Source organism: Sesamum indicum, linkage group LG6, assembly GCF_000512975.1.
Source record: "Sesamum indicum cultivar Zhongzhi No. 13 linkage group LG6, S_indicum_v1.0, whole genome shotgun sequence".
NCBI lineage: Eukaryota > Viridiplantae > Streptophyta > Magnoliopsida > Lamiales > Pedaliaceae > Sesamum > Sesamum indicum.
The window spans coordinates 3,539,934-3,562,381 of record NC_026150.1 but is presented as its reverse complement, the minus strand read 5'-3'; the positions used below and the strand labels follow the sequence as shown (position 1 = coordinate 3,562,381).

At 37.1% G+C, this 22,448-nt stretch overlaps 1 protein-coding gene across 1 annotated transcript in view; it reads right to left on the bottom strand.

The window, feature by feature from the left end:
- The window catches only part of LOC105163608 (chromatin structure-remodeling complex protein SYD), a 21,228-nt gene extending 460 nt beyond the window's left edge, over nt 1–20,768 (bottom strand). The window contains exons 1-33 of the mRNA XM_020694833.1: nt 20,577–20,768; nt 19,645–19,754; nt 19,477–19,538; nt 18,957–19,072; nt 18,659–18,814; nt 18,053–18,300; nt 17,738–17,901; nt 17,588–17,652; nt 16,808–17,518; nt 16,410–16,597; nt 15,459–15,556; nt 15,068–15,253; nt 14,767–14,947; nt 14,489–14,680; nt 14,322–14,365; nt 14,111–14,167; nt 13,825–13,921; nt 13,560–13,732; nt 13,257–13,470; nt 12,970–13,095; nt 12,781–12,870; nt 12,133–12,249; nt 11,720–11,800; nt 11,258–11,365; nt 10,085–10,254; nt 8,916–8,994; nt 8,759–8,833; nt 6,666–6,763; nt 6,471–6,578; nt 5,197–5,254; nt 4,861–5,091; nt 3,377–4,691; nt 3–2,555 (exon numbers count right to left, since the gene is read on the bottom strand). Coding sequence (XP_020550492.1) covers nt 3–2,555; nt 3,377–4,691; nt 4,861–5,091; nt 5,197–5,254; nt 6,471–6,578; nt 6,666–6,763; nt 8,759–8,833; nt 8,916–8,994; nt 10,085–10,254; nt 11,258–11,365; nt 11,720–11,800; nt 12,133–12,249; nt 12,781–12,870; nt 12,970–13,095; nt 13,257–13,470; nt 13,560–13,732; nt 13,825–13,921; nt 14,111–14,167; nt 14,322–14,365; nt 14,489–14,680; nt 14,767–14,947; nt 15,068–15,253; nt 15,459–15,556; nt 16,410–16,597; nt 16,808–17,518; nt 17,588–17,652; nt 17,738–17,901; nt 18,053–18,300; nt 18,659–18,814; nt 18,957–19,072; nt 19,477–19,538; nt 19,645–19,749 — 8,266 coding nt within the window. The 5' untranslated portion in view covers nt 19,750–19,754; nt 20,577–20,768. The remainder of the gene's footprint in view (nt 1–2; nt 2,556–3,376; nt 4,692–4,860; nt 5,092–5,196; nt 5,255–6,470; nt 6,579–6,665; nt 6,764–8,758; nt 8,834–8,915; nt 8,995–10,084; nt 10,255–11,257; nt 11,366–11,719; nt 11,801–12,132; nt 12,250–12,780; nt 12,871–12,969; nt 13,096–13,256; nt 13,471–13,559; nt 13,733–13,824; nt 13,922–14,110; nt 14,168–14,321; nt 14,366–14,488; nt 14,681–14,766; nt 14,948–15,067; nt 15,254–15,458; nt 15,557–16,409; nt 16,598–16,807; nt 17,519–17,587; nt 17,653–17,737; nt 17,902–18,052; nt 18,301–18,658; nt 18,815–18,956; nt 19,073–19,476; nt 19,539–19,644; nt 19,755–20,576) is intronic.

Sequence of the window (22,448 nt, the reverse complement as noted above, 5' to 3'; positions counted from 1 at the left end):
TGATTCATCATCAAATTTGTCCCCGTGTACCTCGGCGACCACATCCTTTGCTCCATCAGACAAATTATCTTGTGCCAGTAAGTCTTCCTGAGCAGCATCTACTCCTTCAGTAGTCGGGATGGGAACTTCAACAGTGGCATTTTCCCTTGCATGTTCATTGGCAGGTAGTTCTCCAGGAACTGTATCCTCAAGAACCTCAGGAATGGTATTCCCAGTTCCGTCTGACAAATAATCTGACGCGAGGGAGTTTTCCACATTAGGAAGCGCAACTTCAATAGGTGAAACAGAAGCATTATCCAGCAGACTTTGCTTTGTTGGTTCATTAGTGGGTAATTTCTCAGGTTCACTGCAAAATGCATCCTTTGGTACCTCAGAAATGGTCTTAACTGCTCCATCCTTTGGAGAGTCTTCCAGAGTGGGAGCTGCAACTTCAGTAGTCGAAATAGAAACCTCAAGATGGGGATCTTCCTCATGTTCACCAGTGAGAAGTTTCCCAGCTTCATTACCAGATTCATCCTTGGGTTCCTCAGAAATGGCATCAGCAGCTCTCTCCCGTGAATCATCGGGTGCTATGGCTTCTTCCTGAGTGGGACTTTTGGCAGACTCAACCATTTTCTCCGCCCCCTTTGCTGCATCTTCAGAATCAGACTCCCCAAGGAAAGGCATTTCCCCAGGAAGGGTTGCGCCTTGAGGACTAGCACTATCTAAACATTGATTTGTGGTAATCTCAGTATCATTGCTGCTGAATACTGATGACGAACGCAAAGATATTTCAGGTGCATCAGGAACTGAAACAACAGAACTATTCACGTGAACCTCATTATCAGGTTCTTTGCTCTCCTGATGTTCTTCTCTTGCAGACCGATTCCCAGACTCGGCAACTGGGATCAACACAGCAGCAGGCTCCAATGTTGAATTTGATGGCAAATTATCACACAACAGCGATTCTGATGGAAGCACTTCAGCCTTGTGATCTTTGCCATCTAAATCTTTTAAATCTTGTTCCTGATGATCCTCCAATTTGTCAGCAGAATCAAGTGAGGCAGAGACAGAACAATCTTCTTTTTCTACCATTTGTTTCAGATCATCATTCACACCCAGATTCTCACTCACCTTCTCAGTCAAACCCACAGGCAATTCTAAGTTTTCTTCAGTTGAGGAAATTGGAAAAGACTCTTCAACTCCTCCTCTACTTAAAGTTGAACCTGGCTTTGAATTGAAATCTTTATCCCCGACAACACCATTGCTTTCTTGTTCTCCTGAATTCTCCTTTCCATGTGACTGACTAGACAAGTTCTGACCAGATCCAGACACTGGCACTGAAATGTCAGAAGCAGAAACAACAACCTCAACTGAAGTAGAGTAGTTTTCATGTTCATCCACGAGTACTTTTCCGTATTCATTTTCGGCACCTTTATCTGAAACGGTATTTGTCGCTTCCTCAGATGATTTGAGAGGTGGTACAGATTCATCCAGATTAGTGCTTTTAGAGGACTCAAAAATCTTGTCACCTTCCTTTCCAGAAGGAGATTCAGACTTGCCACTCTCACCAGGCAGAACAGGCTTTGACCCAAGAGCTGATGTGGCCTGAACGTCGGTGCTACGCACATCTTGGCCTTTCACCATCTCAGCAGAGTTGCTTTTGGATACCGGTAAAGACCCGGAATCTTCTGATGCTCTCTCAGTATTATCACTTTCGGATAACTTGGGGATTGAATCAACAGTCGCATCATTTGTTGCTCCCTTTGATAAATTATCTGATGCTGGAAATTCGTCCACATTAGGGCTTTTGGCAGACTCAATTATTTTCTCATCTTCCTTTTGACAGAGAGATTCAAACTTTTCAGTCTCACTGGCACGAGGCATTGCTCCAAATGATGCTGCAGCCTCAACATTATCACTATTTAACCCTTGGCTTTTTTCCATCTCAACAGAGTTGCTGCTGCCTACCAGTAAAGATTGGGAATCTTCAGATTTTTTATTATCATTATCACTTCCCAGCACCTCAGAGATGGAAATAAGAGAACTAGCGCCACAAGGGTCCTTATCATCAGGTGCTTCCTTCTCCTTAGATTCCCCACTTTCTCTTGCAGACTGAAGCCCAGAACTGGAAACCAGAGATCTCAATGTTGTAACTGCTGGATCCAAGGTAGAAATTGATGGCGAATTATCACAGAAGTTAGATTCTGATTCAAGGGCTTCATTTGCGTGATCCTTGCCTTCTTTTTTATTTTCATCTTGTTCCTGAGGAGGATCCTCAAACTTGTCAACATCAATGTTTGTATCTGTAGCTGAGCCTCCATTTGCATGATCCTTGACTTCTTTTCTATTTCCACCTTGTTCCTGAGGAGGATCCGAGCCTTCATTTACCTGATTTTTGCCTTCATTTTTATTTCCATCTTGTCCCTGAGGAGGATCCTCTACCTTGTCAACACAAATGTGTGTATCTGTAATGGAGCCTTTATTTGCCAGATCATTGCCTTCTTTCTTATTTCCATCTTGCTCCTGAGGATCCTCGGACTTGTTCACACAAGTGTTCGAAACCGTAGTGGAGCCTGCAGCCATATGTTAAAAATAAAAACGTATCCATCGTGTCATATAAGAACGTGGGGCATCTAACAATAAGTGACAGGAGCTCCTAGTTCATTATCCACCACAAAAATGCAGATTCATTGCAAGTGGATAACCGTGATTAATTAAGCATGTACATCAATGGTCATACAAACTCACAAAACACTCATAACAAAATTCCTTACTACAATTTTACAACTAATTTGTTTCTTTACATGCTCAGATAAATTTATAAGGTTAGAAAAGAAGCATATGCAAGAGGTATTATGTAACAATCATGTCAGAGATACCATGACAATTAGATGGACTCTCTCGTAGACACAACAAAAATGTTGAATTGCAAAAGATTACCATATCCGAGAGCAAATTAAGTACAGATATACAGTTTGGAAAACATCTAAATGTCAGTGGTCAAATACATCGGGACCTAAAAGGAGTATTATTACTCATAGGAAAACAACTGGTTCAATCAAGTTGAATTGTGCCTGTGAAGTTTCTTAAAAATAGATGTACGGCAAATTAGAACTTAAATCTCCCTGCCTTATTTTCATGGTACCAGAAAAGGACAATTGTTACAACTCTACTTCAAGTAGAACATACGAAACAACGTCAGTGTAACTTTCCCCGCCCGCTTTCATTTCCCTTTCCCTCAGAATAAAGCTTGTGATGCATGCATTGGATTGAACAAATTTCTAAGTCTAGTTTGTGATATAGAAATAAATACACTGACCCCTCCCAATTTCAAAATCATGTGCATCTGAACATTTTCAAAGATTTATATACTCTAACAAGGAGTGGGACCTACCCTTAGGGACTTCCTCCATGGAAGGATCTGCAACATCTTGAGCAGCATACTGGCTTGCTTTTGTCAATTCTAGATTCCCCTCCCCTATCGTGGTGTCCTTCCGCAAAACAGAAGCCTGAGTTTTTTTCTGAGGAGGTTCAGTCAGTGCTGAATCCTGACCAGTTAACGTGCCAGGATTAGTGGATACCATAGGGTCCTGCCTCCTTCGCCTCCTTTGAGGTGTTTCTTCTCGACTTTGAGCATTACGCCCCCGCCCTCGCCCTCGTCCTCTACCTTGCCTTGTTATAGAGGGGGAAGAACTAATAGACTGTGCAACAGGAAGCCCAGGAAGTAAGGGAGGGTTAGCTTGGGGGCTTGAAGCAGGCACAACACCAGTGTCTGGCTGACTAACATTTGCCACAGCCACTGGACCACTAAAAGCATCACCGGAAGCCACTGAAGTGGTGGATATGGCTCCTTCTTGTGACCCCACATCCGAAGTCCTTGGGCCAGAAGCTGATGGTAGAATAGCAGCAGGTGAAACTGAATTTGGTTCACTAGAAACTTCCTTTATAACTGTAGTGACAGGAACAGAACCAGTGCTGGTAGCAACAACAGAGCCTGAGGTAATTTCTCCTTGTATTTCAATGGGTGGTTTCTCAGTCAATGATAGGGAGGCAGTTACCGGAACAGTCTGCAAAACTGTGGTCTGTCTTTTGCCTCTGCGTCTGGGAGCAGGAGCTTCTCCTCCTGTTAGAGACTTGCGACCTCGTCCTCTACCTCGCCCAGCTGATGAAGGGGAAGCAGCAGTTTGAGAAGCAGGAACAATGGATGGCAGAGTTGGCCCAGGGTTCGGAGTAACAGGCCCAGGGATCGGGGTTGATACTCCAGGGGTGGTCGGGGTAATAGGCAGCCCCATTTCCTGCACGCCACCAGTGATACTTCTAATATGACCAGTGGTGGCCGAAGAATCAGGAGGTACCACAGATGTAGCTTCAACCTTGGAGACCTCTTCTGCCTTGACAGCGCCCAAAGGCACAGGGCATGGAACCAATGGAGAGGCTTCCACCACTCTTTTTGGCCTTCCACGGCCCCTTTTAGATGGCGGGGTAGCCTCTTTTTTTACCAGCCCCAGTTGTGGTTCTATAGCTGGATGCTGAGGCAGTTGAGATGATACTGGTGCCTGCATCTCACCAATGACTACAGCCGAGCTGTTTGCAGCAACCGGCAATGTCTTTCCAGTAACTTCTTCCTTAATTACAGGAGATTCTGGAGAGTCAACTTGGCACATTCTTTCAAATTCTTCTTCCGTCCATTGCTCTTCATAAGAGCGTACCTAATGATAGATATCATAACCAGTCAAAATATAAGACAAACTAGAATCTGTTCTCATATCAAACAATACTCGATGCATAATAGCAAAAATCAGAAGTACACAATGGTAAATATATACAGCAAAGAAAAATATATCACAAGATCACACTGTAAAATTGATATAAACAAACCTCCCTAGCACGTTTGCCTCTTCCATAATGTTGTGTATCAAGACCTCCAAGAGAACCACTCTTCCTCTTCATCCCAGCATTAGGTAATACACCTGGTGTCGGTGCTTCAGAAATCTTCATCACTTCATAAAATGATTTTAAGTCATCATCTGTTAAAAGTCGAGAAGGCAAAGGAGGTATCTGCTTGCATTTCTCTGACCCCTTCCCACCAAACATATTTTCCCATGCAACCTGCAAAATTTTGGAGAGATTTTGAATAGCTAGAAATAAGCCCCTTCCGAACCCATAACAAATTGAAGAGGATTAAAGCACAACATATTTAGGATTTGGCGGTACCATTTCTTCTTCACGCCTCTGTTTGTCGACTGACTCAAAAATATCAATTTCTGACTCACTGTATAGAGGGAATCATAATAAAATAATTAGATAAACACGGTACAGGGAATAACTTAAAAGAAATAGAGAAATTAGACTGTTACAAATTTACAATAACGGAGTTGCAGAAGAAGAATTCAGCCTAAAGCTAAGTGGAATACTAGAATCTATAAACTTAAAAGAAATGTTTTACAGCGGATACAATTGAATGGGATCTTTATTTGTGGATCACATTTCAAGCTTTTGAAATAAATGAAGAAAAAATGTGAGTGGGGTTAAAGCATTTAAGTAGAGATTGGAATTAAGCTATTGATACCCCTTCAAACTAGGTTAGATCAGTAGGGACTTCAAGATGAAAACTATCAACTATTACCAATTTCCATCTTTTATCACTACTAACAATTTTCACTGGTTAGCTCAAGAAAGGATATTGTGCATCATGTCAATTTTCTATTTCCCAACCCCCTTTCTTTCCATAAACTAAATGACAATTCATTCACATATTTCCACACCAAAGAACAGGATAAAGGTCCAAATGACCATCTCATCCGAAAATGGTTCAAAGACAGAGTAAATCAGGGAAGACAGAACAGAGGAATTCCTCAAAGCCTCCATGGCCCTTCTAGCATAAACAACTTGTATGCATAGCAAATCTAATGGATTACATGATCTCAAACAAGAAATTATGGTTCACCAGCTGACAAACTAAAAATGCAAAGGGAGGGGGGGGAGTGTTGCTGAAAGAGGTTTAGCACCTTACAAGTATGATAACAGACCAACTTTCTGGGTTAATAAGTGCGGAAAGGAGAAGAGTCTCCCCCCCCCCCCCCACCCCAAAACAAAACCTGAAAAAAGAAGGAAGGCATCCTTTACTTCCAAATTTATGCTGTTGTGATATTACTCCATAGCGCTAGTAGTCTTAGAATATATATAAGAAGATAAAGCCTACAGAATTGTGTGAGCTGGTAAATTTGACAATCAGGATCTTCTTTAATCTCCCTCCCTTTGCATGGAAGATGGTACTCACTTTACTAAAGTATATGCAAACTCATCATTTAAATAAACAAGGTATCATCTGAGGCTATATCGAACAAAAGAGACAAAACCCAACTGTACCATATTTTCATTATATTCAGACCAGGACCATTCCTCTGTAGAGGAAGTCATGTTTAGGTCATTGTACTAAAGCCTCAGATGCATCCACACATAAGGTGTTACCAGAAGAAAAGGCATACCTGCGTGCTATAATATCATTAAGAGAATCATCATCCAAAACAGGTGCAACTTCCTCTTTCTTGCACTCACGCAGGAGAGACTCCAAGTATTCTCTTCGATCTTCCGCACTGACATAGTACAGAAATTATTCTGATACTATTAAATCGCACTGGGATACAGCTGCAATTTACTATAGCAAGTACACCAGAGCATACCTCGTGTTATTGTCAAAAAAACCCGCAGTTATACTCTGATTAGCAACCCCCAGTTTGTGCTCAGCAGAGGCTCTAACTTGTTCTTCCACAGTCTGGACCTGGTTAGGATGGGAAAGAAAAAGAATAGATGTTCTGAAATCATTGAAGAAAAGTTCTTATGCAAGATCTACAATAAGTTCCTTCAAGTCAGTCCTGTCAGAGAAAATAACTACGAATTGATCCAATGCCTTCGAAAATTGTAGAGATATCCTTAGGAACTAAAAACCATGAAAGAATTCAATTACTTCAGAATCTGATGGTTATGGCAGGGACTTCTACAGAAAGTGGGCATTAGTACTCTGAAAATGATGATGAAAAATGTGACATATAGGAAACTCTCCTAAAAGACTTCGTGCATTATTTCAGCCAAATAAGCAGCAAAGAGGAAATTAGGCCCACACACTTGACATTATCTTAATTTCTCCAAAATACACAACTAATGACATATGAATTACTAAAGCATTTTAGCAGCAACCTTACACATTTGATACTTGGAGAATAAGTGGAGCTTCAAAGTTTGACATTATCAACCAAGGCAGCAGAGATGACATAAAGGTAATAAATACAATCAAATGGAAGAAGTACAAAGCATAAAAAGTTGACCACCATCTAAAAAGGATGTTACATTTCTCTATGTTGGTCCAAAAATGCTTGCCATATACCTTTAGCTAACACATTTAACTACTAGATTCTACTTTTGGAACCTTTTAGGGCTCATTACTTTCTGGTATGAGATTAATGGATGACAGGATTGAGAGTGTGTATATATGGGATGGGATAGCGATTCACCGGGTTCTCGCCAGTTCACTATATATATCGTGTCTATTTGTCTGTATGCATAGATGGACATAGCTGTTATATATCGCATGTCATATTTACTTTGTAGGATATGATGAATGATGTAAAAAGTAAATAGCCTTTTTACCATTACTACCCCACGTAATTTATTAACCATGTATTGCTACTGATGAACAAAGAAGAGAGACCCGCTTGCTTTTTGGGAGATTGAACACCAAATCAACAGCTAAAGGAAGACAGAGCCAACACAATAACCAAAATCCCCATTCAGAGCACAGGTAATTCCATTATACAAGTCAACCAAGTGAATTTTGAAGAGAATGAACTCATTAGCAGCAACTTAGCTGAACAAGAAAGTGGATTGGAGGTTAGCAAAAATTCTACCGGAATGAGTTGAAAGATGAAGGTATAGTAGATAAAAATGATGTGCTTAGCTCAATCATGAGAACAAAGTCAAAACTCTATTTTGGAGAGGATGCTGGCAGAGTGTAAGACACCCACTTTGATCTGGGGATGAAGCTTCCTTCATAATCCAAATTTAAGGTGTAACTGGACTTTAAAACTTGAGGAAAAAGTTGACATTTCATACAAAAATAATCCTAGATTGGGCCTGATTATCTTATCCCACCCCCAAAGGATGGGACAATTTCCAAAATAATACCACCCTAATCCCCTGGGACTTGTCTAGTAACAGGCTACGTATTTTTGAAGCAAACATATCAGCCCATTCCAGATAGTGAATAACCCTTACAAAATGACAATCAAATTTCTCTTAGTTAAGGAGCTAAACTGGAAACACAAATTGAAGTTTTCTTCTACAAATATAGCTCCTAAGTTAAGCCATTAATTATATTGAATGTTCAGATTAGTGATCTTATGATTTTCGGGGCAACTTTTTTAGATGTAAATTCTAGAGGGAGGTAAGAGCAACTTTTTATAATTTTTCGTTTTTTAAGAATATCGACTTCAACAATATTTGTACAAGGAGTGACTAAAACCAACAGAAGTGGGGATTCAAATGAGGTGAGCATTACCACCATAAAAGAGACCATCAACATAATAAAGAACCTCCAAGATATATTAGAAACATAAAAGACAAGTTGGGTAGACTATTGTTGGATTGAAAATGTAATCAGAAGGTAAGAAGCTCCAGAATATGACAGGAGATCAACTAAAAAAATAAAGGAGAATTATTGCTTTGAATTAACAGAAGAAACAACTAAAAGTTACTCAAAATCAAGGATAAAGGTATTTACTGTTTCTAAGCGAAGAACGAGGACGTCCTTCTTTTGTCCAATCCTATGTGCCCTTGCTTGTGCTTGCAGATCAACCTGCATCAAATATTTCAAGATGAGACTGATTCAAAATCAAAAGACTCACAACTCACTAAGATTAATAGCATAAAAGCATTGCCTGGGGATTCCAATCTGTATCAAATATAATCACAGTATCAGCAGCTTGGAGATTCACACCAACGCCTCCAGCTCGAATACTGGTAGACAAATTGTTACAGACCAGTGAGAAAGACAGAGATGCAGCAATAGAAGATAATATTTGCTTAAGTTCTGCTTGTGCACACACACAGGTTGTACTTTAAGCATATTGTCCGTATGTTTCAAGCGTTGCACCTGTTCAAGGTCTGTACCTAGTTTTCCTCTCAGGTGCTTTGATCCAAGCGCACAAATATTATGATATAAAATGCTATCGTGAATATCATATGATGTGTTTATCGGGACCTAGATTTTCGTTTACACAAACATGTTTGACAGAGTTGGACTCTCTAAGAAGCAATGTTTCAAGAAATGCATTTTTTCCCCTCAATTTCATTGTATTACTGGGAATTGACATACAAACTGCATTACTTTTTCACCCTTTGATTTTGTTTTCCCATTTTCTTTACTTCTTTTCTTACTATTAAACGACAGCACCATCCTAAACAAAAATCATGAAGCATGTAACTTGTAAATAAGCAACTTCACACAAAAACTCGAGATGATTAGAATGGCCGTTTAATAACTACGTTGATTTTCATTAAGCTTTAGAATAATAATGTTAAAAAAACAAAGATATAGAGATTGAGTAGAGATTATAGGTATTACTAGTGCTTATCACCAGCATACAATTCCATGCAATTAACAGGACTGACAGTTAAAAATTTTATTGGGAAAACTAACTCAAAAGAATTCAAAAACTCTAATAGATTAGGTTGGACGCACGTTTGATAATTCACCAAGCTACTTTATTGCCCAAGTGACAAAATTGAAGACAAACCTGATCAACTTTTAACAACCAATACCTACTTTAAAAATCAAGAACAAAGATTGATCTGGGCCGCACAGTCTCTTATTTTACGCCTTGTAAAAATATGACAGGAATGTTCCATCTTAATAAAACTTTATAATTGCTAGAGAAGATTCCAAGATTTGAAAATCATAGTTAACACAAAAATTGACACTTATTAAATTTGTTCCTTTAAGACAAGGAACCAGTGCAACAAGGACTCTGAAGAACCACATACGGATCCACCTTACTGGAGGCAAAGTTCAAATGTAAGCTAATCACAAAGGATACTGCATGATTACCTGAGTAAAAATATGAAATATGGTGAATCAGGTTGATTGAACCGGTCAATGAGGGCCCCACGATCGCCCCCAGATGTATGTCCATCTAATCGTAGGTATCTATATTGTTTCCAGCAAAGATAGTCCTCCATAACATCAAGAAGTCTAGTCATTGTTGAGAAAAGAAGAACCTGCAAACCAAAGACCTTCCTATAGTTCTGGGAAGCACGATAAATAAGCAACATCTAGCAGACACAAGATCTTCACAATGAAGATTGCAGATATCTTAAGACACCTACCCGACCTCTGCCGGCCATACAGAACAAGGAGAGCAACAAGAATGGCAAGAAAACAGAAAGAGAACTTGAAACCCAAGCTTGTGATAAAAGTATGAAAAGAAGACCACAAAAAAAACATGAGAAGATGAAGAAAAGAACACAGAAGGGCAAAGGCCCTGAGAAGGGTGGAATGAAAGTACACAATCAATAAGCCATAAGATCACGCATAAGTAGATCAGCATAGAACCAGGACTTCATTCTAATTGTAATTCTCCAAAACATTCTGTTTTCGCCTTAATAAAAGACAGAAGACACATAGGACGCAATGAACCATCAACAGAATTCCCAGAAAAGCAGGCATTACTACACCATCAGATTAAAACACACACACAATTATTCGAACATAGCACCATGACTGTGTTTGGCCAGAAATTGAACCTCTGCATCGCTTCTTAAAGATACCGAAGACCTTCATAAACACATGGAACACCACCTCCTAGCGTACAAATGCATGCATACACATACACATACACATACACATAAAGAACAGGAAAACTAATCATGAAAAAGAAATAGGAACAAGAGCAAATTGGACAAGGTCCAATAAGCTAAAAGTGGTAAAGATAAGGCAAGAAACTAGAAGTTCATAAAAAGATAATTATTTCAGTAGAGTAAATAAACAAGAAAGAAATGAAACATCCGGTCTTAACAATGAGCAAATCTGGAGATAAAGTGGTTACCAGTGAAGATGTATTAAATAGTATAAATGAATTTAATTAATACATGTAGCATGAAATGCTTCATGGAACATACCACCAACATAACAAAACTTTCAGAACCATAAATACAAAATGCACAAAGAATAGAAATTCAGAAGGAACAGATTGCCATCTATAGATGGCAACAGCAAACCTACCCGATGGTCAGTTGCCTTCAGTTTGGGCAATAACCGATCTAACATCTCAAGCTTCCCACAAAGTCTGACAATGTTAGGAAGATAATGCTTTGGAATCAACTCGTGAACCTAGCCAAAAAGAATAGAAAGTTCAATTAGTTAATATTCCATCATTAAGCAACTTCCTTACCATTCATGATTTCAGAAGAGGTGGAGAAGCCACAATTAACGACCACCGTAAATTTATCTAGTTTGACTATCGACCATTCAACTTACTGTCCAACTTATTTGGACTCTAAGTGGACAGGAGCAGGGTTATGTTTACCTAACAACTTCTGTGTCAAGCTCAATTTCATAGAGAGAACATGAAGTGGAAACAGCAATCGCAAAAAGTCATTCGACTTACTACACAAATTTATCAAGTTAATGCATCCAATATTCAACAAGCAGAAAGTAACTCAATTAAAAGAGAGAAAAAAATACCTCCTCCACGTGAAGCTGGCTGAGATACGGATGGTTGCATATATTGCGCAGTTCCATCACGGAGTTATGCACAGACCGAGCCTGATGAAGTTGCAAAGTAAAGGAAAGAAACAGAATCAACTTTTTGTGGGCATTATTTCATTAAACTATAGAGTGCACCAGATCTGCAGGCATAGATATTAAGAGTGCAATATCCCATACTGGGAAGAATATAAACATACATATAACCACACAAATATGTGCGGACCTCTACATATTTGTGTATACGTAGTTCTACACGAATCTGTATACTACAGACATGGATACTTGTATAGCAGATAACTGGAATAGAAATAACTATAGGTATAATCAAATGTACATATAATGAAGGCAAAAATGTAAAAGAATGAATCTAGAAAAACTACGGAAAGAACCTTTGAAGATCCAATGGCACCAAGATTTTCTTCTACCCTCTTCATCAATAACTTCTGATACGCAGAAGCTTCACATCTAATAAGTCTTTCGATCTTTTCAGGCAATTCATTTTCAACCTGGCCAAATCATTTAAGTTAAAAGCAGATTAGTAACAGGGTTTGATATCAGACTGCTGTAAAGAAAGTTCAAATGACACTTCTATATCTTTCATGATAATGACTGGCATTTAATGGAAGGCCTATTGAAAGGATTTTGTGATCAATCCGTAGATCATTTGGTTTCCATTAGTAATGAGGATTCGGGACTTAAACCAAGTTTTCTGGAGTAAAGGGGGGTGGGAGGGGATACAAAGAATCCTCATCTGATTCAGAAACTAGTGAATTATACAGAAGATCTCAAGAGGTCAGCAGAGGCTCAAACTGAATGCAGTTCCCAGATACTTCACTTGTTTACCAAATGCCCGGATATCTTTCGAAATAAATCCCTACTACAAAAAGACATTTTGGGCTGGATTTCCACTTCGTAATAATTGTCACATCAAGATATTATATGGAAACATGTTTATGACATGACTCACACCTATGTTCACGTATTAGGAATAAATACACAAGTTACTTTCACTGGTATTATGAGATGTCAGGCAGCACCTTGTGTTTCAACCTTCGAAGTACAAATGGTCGCAGAACTTGGTGAAGACGATTTATAATCAAAAGATTCTCCTCCTCAGATAGCAAAGCCTGGTCATAGTTGGTGTTCAAAGTGAGCGAACAATGTGGAGAATAATGAGAAGCCAAACAGGACTTGTCTCGATGCTATAGGACATTCATCAAACTTACTTCATCTGGTGAATTGTCACCATTACTCTCAAATGGTTTATTGAACCATTGAGAAAAATCATCAGATGAGTTAAAGATGTTTGGCAACAAGAAGTTGAGCAGCGCCCAAAGTTCCTCAAGATTATTCTGCATTGGCAACCAGGGAAGAGAGAGAACACACCAAATAAAGAGTAATTAATTAATAGCATAAAAGACAATAGACCTGTACATGTATGTCAGTAATTTAAAAAACAGATATTCAAGTATAGGTGAGCATAGTGCATAAGCGATAGTAGCGAACATGAGACCTGCAGGGGAGTTCCAGTCAAAAGTAATCTGTGATTGCTACGGTAATGTTTCAGATCAGCATTCAACTTGCAAGAAGCATTCTTTATGCGATGGCCTTCATCAATAATGATATAATGCCAGTGTATTTTGCTAAGTTTTGGTCGATCATGCTTGTTCATCAAATACTCGTATGTTGTCAGAAGAATGTTGAATTTTTGATGAACAATTTGTTCCCTGGATGACAAAATCACATATAAACTGCTAAAGTTTCATAGAAATCAAAGAAACAACAGGATGTCATGTTACGGATTGGTTGGGCTTACTTAAACAGCCTCCGGCGTTCTTCAGGGGGGCCAGAATAAACAATTTTGTGGATACTTGGTGCCCAGAAATTGATCTCTGACTCCCACCCAGGCAAAACTGATGATGGTACGACTACTAGAAAAGGTCCTCTATCATTCTTAGTTTCCATTAGGTAACAAATTAGAGATATAACCTAGAAGAGGGATTTATCAGATACAAAATAAACAAGGCAAATAAGTTATACAGGATTATATATATGTTAATAAAGCCAAGTATAAATCAAACCTGGACAGTTTTACCCAAGCCCATCTCATCTGCTAGTATACCATTCAAGTGGTTATTATAAAGTGAGACCAGCCATCTTAGTCCATTCATTTGGTACCTTAACACAACCACAGTACAAAACATTCAGGAGCAAATAATGGACAAATATTCATGTGTACATGTGTAGAAATTACATGTAAGCAAACTTTTCAAATTAGAACTCTTCATCAAAGCATACATCAAGGAGCAAAATCCAAACATCCAAGAGACAGACAAAATAAAACAGGAATGCGTGTATATCACTCACTCTCTCAGTTTTCCACCCACAAGGCAGGTCGGCTGCTCGATGATATTCTCTTTTACACTGCAGAAAGAATAACCAGAATTTAATAAATAATCACTATCAATTGCAAAAACTTAACAGAATTAGATTCTATTTTTTGTGGGTGGGTGGGCAGATGAACATATGACCTCCAGAAGATCCAACATTATGATAAGGGTGAGACTTTTCACATTACCTATGTGCCATCATGTAGTATTTCTCGTTGCTTTCCAAATAGTGCTGCAGAGAAGAGGCGCATAACAAGCTAAGAGGGGAGCACTATAATCTAACTGACAGCCCAAATAAACACAATTGAAGAATTATGTAACTGCATAATTAGGTAATAGAACATGAAAGGGAAACCTTGGCCTGATCTTTGTCATCTTCATTCTCAACAATGTCTTCATTCTCCTCAACAAAACCACCCTTACTCTCCTCCATATCAGTCTCAAAGTGTCTTGCCATTACCTTTGCTTCCTTTAGTTTAGACCCCAGCTTTTGCAGATATTTCTCAGTCTCTTTTAGTAGTTGTTTAACCCGGTCTGATTTTGCATCCTACAAGCATATTGGAACATTTTCAGAGACTATGGAGATAAAATTCATCATCATATGTGTTAACCGTATTGAGGACCATAATGCACCTGAACCATGCGGAGATACCCTTCAACATCATTAATTTTTAACAAATTAATCTTTTCCCGCTGGATTCTGTCTATCTTCTCACGATGAAATCTTTCCTTCCTCTTGTGGAACTCCCTCACATATCTATTGAATCCTTTCCAGCGCTCTCTCTTGATTTTAAACCCATCTTCGAGTCTTTCTCTGAAATTAAAACCATCAAACGATATAAACATAATTAATCATTTATCTAATTTCACTGATAAAAGAAACCAGAAAATAGCAGGAGAAAAGACCTCAAGATGATAAACAGAACAAAAGTACCTGTGAACTTCAATCTCACTAAAGAATTCCTTCTGCCTTTCTCTGATTCTCTTTTGTCGCTCTTCCTTCATTTTCTGCTCATATCTTTCAATTTGTTTTGATCTCCTTCCAATTCTATGCTTCTTAATCGATTTTAATCTGTCCATTTCGCTTGATATTGGTTTGAAAAAATCATTTAAGATATCGCTGCAGCAAAAGGTTAATAATGTGAGAACAAGGAATGTCAAAATTATGTGAAGAAACAGAAGCAAAACACTTGGATTACTTAAGTTGATAAAACTCACTAAAGGCAGACATTGGATGAAGGAAGAGAGACGGGAAAATGAAGGGAGCAAAGTGAACATATATAGCATTTAAGAAAACCAATCTGATGCATAGAAAGATAAATCACCTCCGAAGCCGTCTCTGCAACTCCAGCAACTGAAGCTTTTTCAATTCAATTACACTTTTTGTCTTTGCAGAAATATCTTCGGATGAGCTCACAATTTCCTGCAAAACATAAATATAAGAGAAAAAAAATCACAACCACTTGAAAGCGGAGAAAGAACCATCAAATGCCCTGGCAAAAGTTCGTTGTGAAACTACATCAAAGAGATATCATCCACTAAGTGATTGCATTCACCACAACAGTGGAAAAAGGAATGGACACAAGCAAACCAACTAAAAAGTTGGAAGATAAACAAGACCACTTAACAGAGGCTTAACCAACTAAAGATCAAAACAACTTCAACCCTACATAGAAAACGAGGAAACCTGGAACTAGCAAACTACCAAATATTTTTAATTCACCATTCTCTTAAAGAAAGTAAATTAAGTTTGTATGTCATTGCATAAAAACAAGGTCTAACTAGTCAAAAAAGTCAACCTGCCGAATTGGGTTCTTTGAGAAATAAGATATCATTTTTGGCCTCCAAAAAGTCTTAGTCCACAGACAAATTACTAGTTAAGCAGCAAAGAAAAGAACTTAAGAAGATTAATAGTGTTCACTCTGCAACATTAAAAATTACCTCTTCTAGACATGTTAATAAAAGAAAATTGTCAAAGGATAACATATAATCTCTGCCAGCATAACCATATAACCTCTTCATACAGCATATTATAAACACATTGAGAATTCTAAAGCCGAACGTGCCAACATAAAACCAAATACAAGGTAAATTTGCCCAGAATAAATCTTAAGTGGGAGAAATAAAAAACACGCACTTTTATCATCAAGAAAATGTAGATGTTTCAATGAGTTGAGAGGAAACATCCTTCCCTACCTCTCAAATCTCGAGATATGTGGCATTTCAAAATATTAAAGGGTCACACATTATCCTTGATTTCTAATTAATAAACAAACCTTCAGCTTATCAGAACAAGCAGCAATTTTTTGCTCAGTCTTCTGCTGTTTCTGAGCCCAATTCTGCTCATTAAAAACTTTCCTCTTTTGCCGGTCCAAGATCCATCTTTCTATAGTAGTATGCTTTGGAGAAGGTTGTAAGTCAGTAGATACTGAAGTATAGTCCTTTTCCTGATCTGTCTCTAACACTGTAAATGAATTTTAATACGTTAATGTATCAGCAAAATCATTTTTTAGTGGTGCATAAAAAATTCAAGAAGTAGAAGTACCAAATTTTTCTGAAGCACAGAAACAACATATCATAAGCAGAATAATTAAGCAAGCAGGGCACAAAATAATTCTCAGATCAAAGAAACCAAGTTGACATCTTGATTGCTTCAGAGATTATATTTTCTCACCTTGTGAAACGTTTTTCACCAAAATATTAGAATCCTTAACTGGAACTGAAGAGAAGTTTTGGGCGTTCATTCCTGGGACAGGATTCCATTGGTCTTTCAATGCAAAACTTTGCATCTTTTTATCAGAATGTAAATTTCCTGCAGTATGGAAATCCACAGGATTTTGAGTCTGACTTGTGGCCTCATCTTTTCTGTGTAGCACCTCTTCATGCATAGCTATATTGTTAGGTAATGGCACCTTGGGCACATCATTTGCAAATCCATTTCCAGTCCCACCACTCTCCTCAAGCTTTGATTGCTCACATGAGGCCATAACACCAGATGAGACGATCTTGGACTGGTGGATGTTCCCCAAATCATTTTCATGATTACGGCTAAATGCTTCCCTAGTGCTCGAATGATGTGGTTCTCTTTGTGCGGATGCATGTAATTCTACGTTGTCCTGTGTTAGACTTTCAGCATCTGTTTTCCGTCTTGTCACCAAACATTTCCTGTCTTGTTCATTTTCAGCTAACATAGCAGGTTGAGTACTTCTCTCTTCTGGAATTTTTGCAAAATCAGCTTCTTTTAACAAATTGGAGTCCAAGATAGAGGGGGGACCTTTACTGCTATCTGGTCTTTCCAATGACCTCGGGACTTCAGAAACACTACTTGGATCAGGAATAAATTGATCCTTCCCTTTCTGATCAACGTGATCCCGGCGAGTTCCATCTGCAGAACACAATGTCATTGGCCAATTGAATGAGGAAAGAATTGTACAGTATGAAGTCTATTATATACCTTCTTTGGTATAAAAATTTCCAAGTGCAATCTCGAGATGAAGTTTCTTTGGCATCAAACCATTTCTGCACATGGAGAGGAACAATCTTAATACAGAAGGAAGTGCAGAAGTCCTCACTGAGAATGGTGAAGAATAATATAAAATATTACCTGAATGCCAAAAACACAAGACACTGAGCTCTAAGTTGTTTTAATTGCTGTTCCTTAAACGGAAGGCCTGCAGTGGAAGCCTGAGGAACAGGTGATTTCCCGGAATCCCTAGAAGCAGTGGCTCTCACCATGTTTGGTTCTGGAAGACTGCTCGGAAAGCCACCCTGACAAACTCAACAATTAACCCAGCTAAACACAAATAACCAGCAAGAAATACAGTGAGCAGCTTAGGAAGTTGTTCAAGACATGTTAAAATAGCTCCAAAGAGGTCCATAAAACAATTGAAAGTTCCTGATTTTGGTGCCAAACGAGTACCTTATTTGCATTAGTTGCCATGCTAGATCCCCCATGATCCAATGTCTTCCCAGATATACTTTTGCCAGCAGAATGATCGCCGGAAGCAATTGCAGGAAACACTTCCATGCTTCTGTCCTTAGCCGTCTTGGCAGTAAAACTGTGGCTATCGAAGGAAGAGTTACCAAACTGCATCCTATTGGCTGATTCTGCCGATAAATAAGAACCTGGAACACCAGAAGAAACCCCATGAACCTTGATGGCTCCACCTGAAATACGACGCTTCCACATTAGATAAAAAAACAGAAGAGACATGCACAAAACAAGGCCGTATATACATTTGGAAGTGACATAGACATACAAGAGCCTTTGGTAGGGCAACAAATTGAAAGCGCGGCTAGAAAAGAAAATACTTCAGATAACATAAGCAAACAACCCACTATCAAGATCCTAGGGAAAACCTAATAAGTCTTTGAATAATGTGCTGTGTCAGAGTCTCAAATTTAAATTCTCCACCATACCTTCATCAACCTATTTTCTGCTCACAGGGAAATTAAATGTTTATAACCTCAAATTAAATATAAAACCAGGTCCACAGAGAATCAAAATCAAATGGTTAAGACTTACCACTTATATGTGGTGCAGACCCTTGATATATGTCCTGCCCGCCACTTCCTGGGCCAGTATGCCCCCTAGTTGGTGCATATGTCTCAGGTGTGCCCATCTCATTCCCAGAAAAGCTCGATTTAGAGTCCTTAGCAGCTCCAACACGCTGAGAAGACCCTGCCGCACGAGCCAGCAATCATAAAGTTTAATAGTCATACAAGCATTGTAATGCACAGTACTCAATAGCTTTACACCAAATTGCCCTTTAATGTCACTATGCATGTGACTTTCTGCAAGTAAAAAAAGATAATGATTTTACCAGGTAAGTGAGAAGATGCAGAATCTCCAGTCTGTGTTCCGGCTGCCAGAGGAAGGCGGGACGACATTAGAGTTTCAATATCAAGATTGTTTTCTTTGATAACAGTTTCCATGGCCCTTCATAGATTAAACAAAAAGAGAAAAACATATAAAAATTTTAAACAAACAACAGGTGTAGACTGCAAGAAAGCAATAACCAAAAGGTCATCACAACAAGCAAAAATATGAAATCATAAACAGAGCTAACTGTGTTTTTAGGTCAATGTAGCAAGAAACTGATAGACTAAACCATTAATTGAATACAATCTACCCTAACCCATCTTTTCAAGATTATCTGATCATGAATAGGTAATAAGGTGAAGAATTTTTCTGTTTTTTAGAGAAGGGAAGAACTAAATAAATAAACTGAAGAGTGGATGTAAATCTTCATGCCAATCTCTTGCACATTCAATGAACTATGCAACAAAATGATAATACAACTGACTAAGGTAGACTTCTACCGAATCTTGGGCAAGTTTCACCTTGATATCACTTGATAAGGCATTGAATTTTCTTTCCCACTAGATCTCATGTGCTGCAAAATCTGTTTTGATCCACATATAACAGACACATTATGTCATTCATAAAAGCATTATGAGATAGAAACTAACAGGAAAAAAGTAACAATCCATGCTAAAAATCTCACACACCACATAGAGTTTTGTTGCCAATTTGGTAGGCTCATCTTTAGACTCCTGGATAAGTTTATGCAGAAACTTGGCTGCCTCCAGCTCAACATTCTGTGGATTCGTCATCTCCCCTGTTAAGTAAAGTGAGCCATTAGATAAACAGCAATAACAATAAAGTTCTTCTGTCCCAGATTCATTTAGGATCCAGCTGAACCTGCCCTCACAAAATGAAGAAGAATGACTAAGTAACTTTCAGGTTCAGTAGACATTAAATTTGAGAGGGTACAAGAACATGGGTCAACTATTGAAAAAGATTTCCATGCTGTAATTATTTCACTCTTTTCTTGTGTAACATGCAACTTTTTCCATTTAAAAACAAAAGGGAATAACAGAAACAGAATCTAAGAAACTCATTAATGCACTTGCCAATGTTTGTCTAAAAATACTATACTACTTGTCAAATAATGTCAATTTACAGGAAATTGAATACAACATTTATTTCACTAATGTTATCATCCAATAAAACACTTTGAGTTCGTTTCTGAAAGGCAATTAACGATATGGCAAAGACTTTGCTGCACGACCAGTATGCATCAATCTGCTAGATAGAAATATATATATATATAAGTTTCCCAAAATGAAACAGCGATAGAGGATTGTTTTGAGCAAGCCATTCCACTGAAGTAAAACTTTCAAGCACCAGCTCTTTTACCAAAAACATGAAATTCCCATACACGACGGAAGATCCTCTTTATACACATAAATATCCTCGCAAAACCCACAAATATACCGAACAAGAGTAACTTTCCGTGGTATTTCGATCATTGATTTAACACCACAATTCAAAGCCTCTACTCAGCGGCTTTACGTAATTGTTCTGATCCAAATTAAACTACATACACCCCATATAAAATCATCTTCAATAATGGAAAATTAGGGTTTTTACAACTTACCTGATCGAAGCCTGAAGAATAAATTAAAGTATGAAATAGAGCTACATCAATGAACTCGTTGTTTCTTTGAGTACACTTCCCTCTGTTCTTGCTATTGAACTGACAAAAAACGAGCCCTAACTCCTGCACTGGTTTCTCTTCCCTTGCGTGTTCTTGAATCCGTTTGATATGTCGCGAGTTACGGCAAACGCGTTGAAGAAAGTACCTATATGAAATCCTAAAAGTCGCTTCTTTTAATTTAATTTCAAGAATTAACAACTTCCAACTGTAGAGAACCGGAGGAAATATATTGGAGATAATCAAATAAATCTTTTCTTATCATTTGTTTTTTAGTTATCGGAGACACGCCAACATTCGATGTATGTGTAAAAATACTTACAAATTATAAATATTTATTTTTTATTGATTAATTGGTCCTTAATCATGCAGAATGATCTCATACTACAAAATGTTATGATGTTTGGCATAATAAGGTCTTTTAATTGGTATAATGACTAAAATGGACATGGTAATATTAGAATAAAATAACTAATTATTTCTTTACATATTTTGTTTCAAATATTTTTTGAACGCTTTTATAAATAGTAGACATTAGTTTAATTTTAAATAAAAATTTAATAGATAATCTTTTTATAAATGAAAAAAAATGACAAATTATTACTTAAATTTTTGAATAAAAATAATATATATGTACATTCATACTAGTCGAATATCATTATGATGTATAGTTGATATTTTTCTTTATTAACTATTTCTAGTCATATAATTTATAATATTTTGAATTTATATTTTTCAATAAATATAATATCAATTTTATTTCTATTTTTATTTAATTATAATAATGTATTATTAAATAATGAAGCATTTTCTCTTCTTCAAATGTTAGAAAAATTCAATAGCAAAAAATTTCTTTCAATAAAATTTAGATACTTTAAATAAAATAAAATATAATTACAAATATGTTCAAAAAAATATTTACAAATATGATAAATTACAACTACCTCTCCGAAGTTTAACATATATAGTTATAAATATCTATTATTATTTGAAAAATTATAAAAAACTTCTATCAAATAAAAAATAATTTTGTAACTCCTATATGGTAAGATAGACTACTATTTTACCACTATTAATTTTTAAAAAAGAAACATTTGAGAAAACATTAAAAAAATAAAATTAAGGATGCGTAAAATATATTATTCATATATTGTGTTAGTTCATAAAAAGATTGAAGAAAATTCTATTATAATTTATAATACAAAAGGATATTTTAATTAATTAATCTAAAGAATTACGGGTATTTGAATTTTACAAATAACGAATACGTATTTCTAATTATACGCCAATCCTCATTGGAGGTGGCTAAAATTTACCCCTTATAAATATTTCTTATGGATGATAGATATAAATACATATTATGTTCTAAGTAATTGGAACTATATGATGTTACATATGCAAATAATTCTTTTTTTTTTTATTTGAAACAATAAATTATTATAGGAGACAATATATACTATGCACTAAAACACAATCGGAATAATATTTCAGGCATATAAAGGGATCCAAACGCATAACATTTAAAATTATAGGATCTCAATTTCACTAGCTGAGTTAAGTTTTATTGGTATATGTGTAATTAGTCACTCCATAATTGTTTGGCCTGAAACTAATTAGGTACTATTATTGATCTTCTTGAAATAAGGAGGAGGTGAAGTTTCAAACTTTCAGTTGGCAATTTACTTTTTAACTTTTTTTACTATATTAATCAGCACAACCAAGAAACGGAAAACTGCTAAATAAAAATTCATGAATATAATTGAATTATTTTACATTAGGGAAATAATGTAAATAAAAATTAGGATATAGAAATAA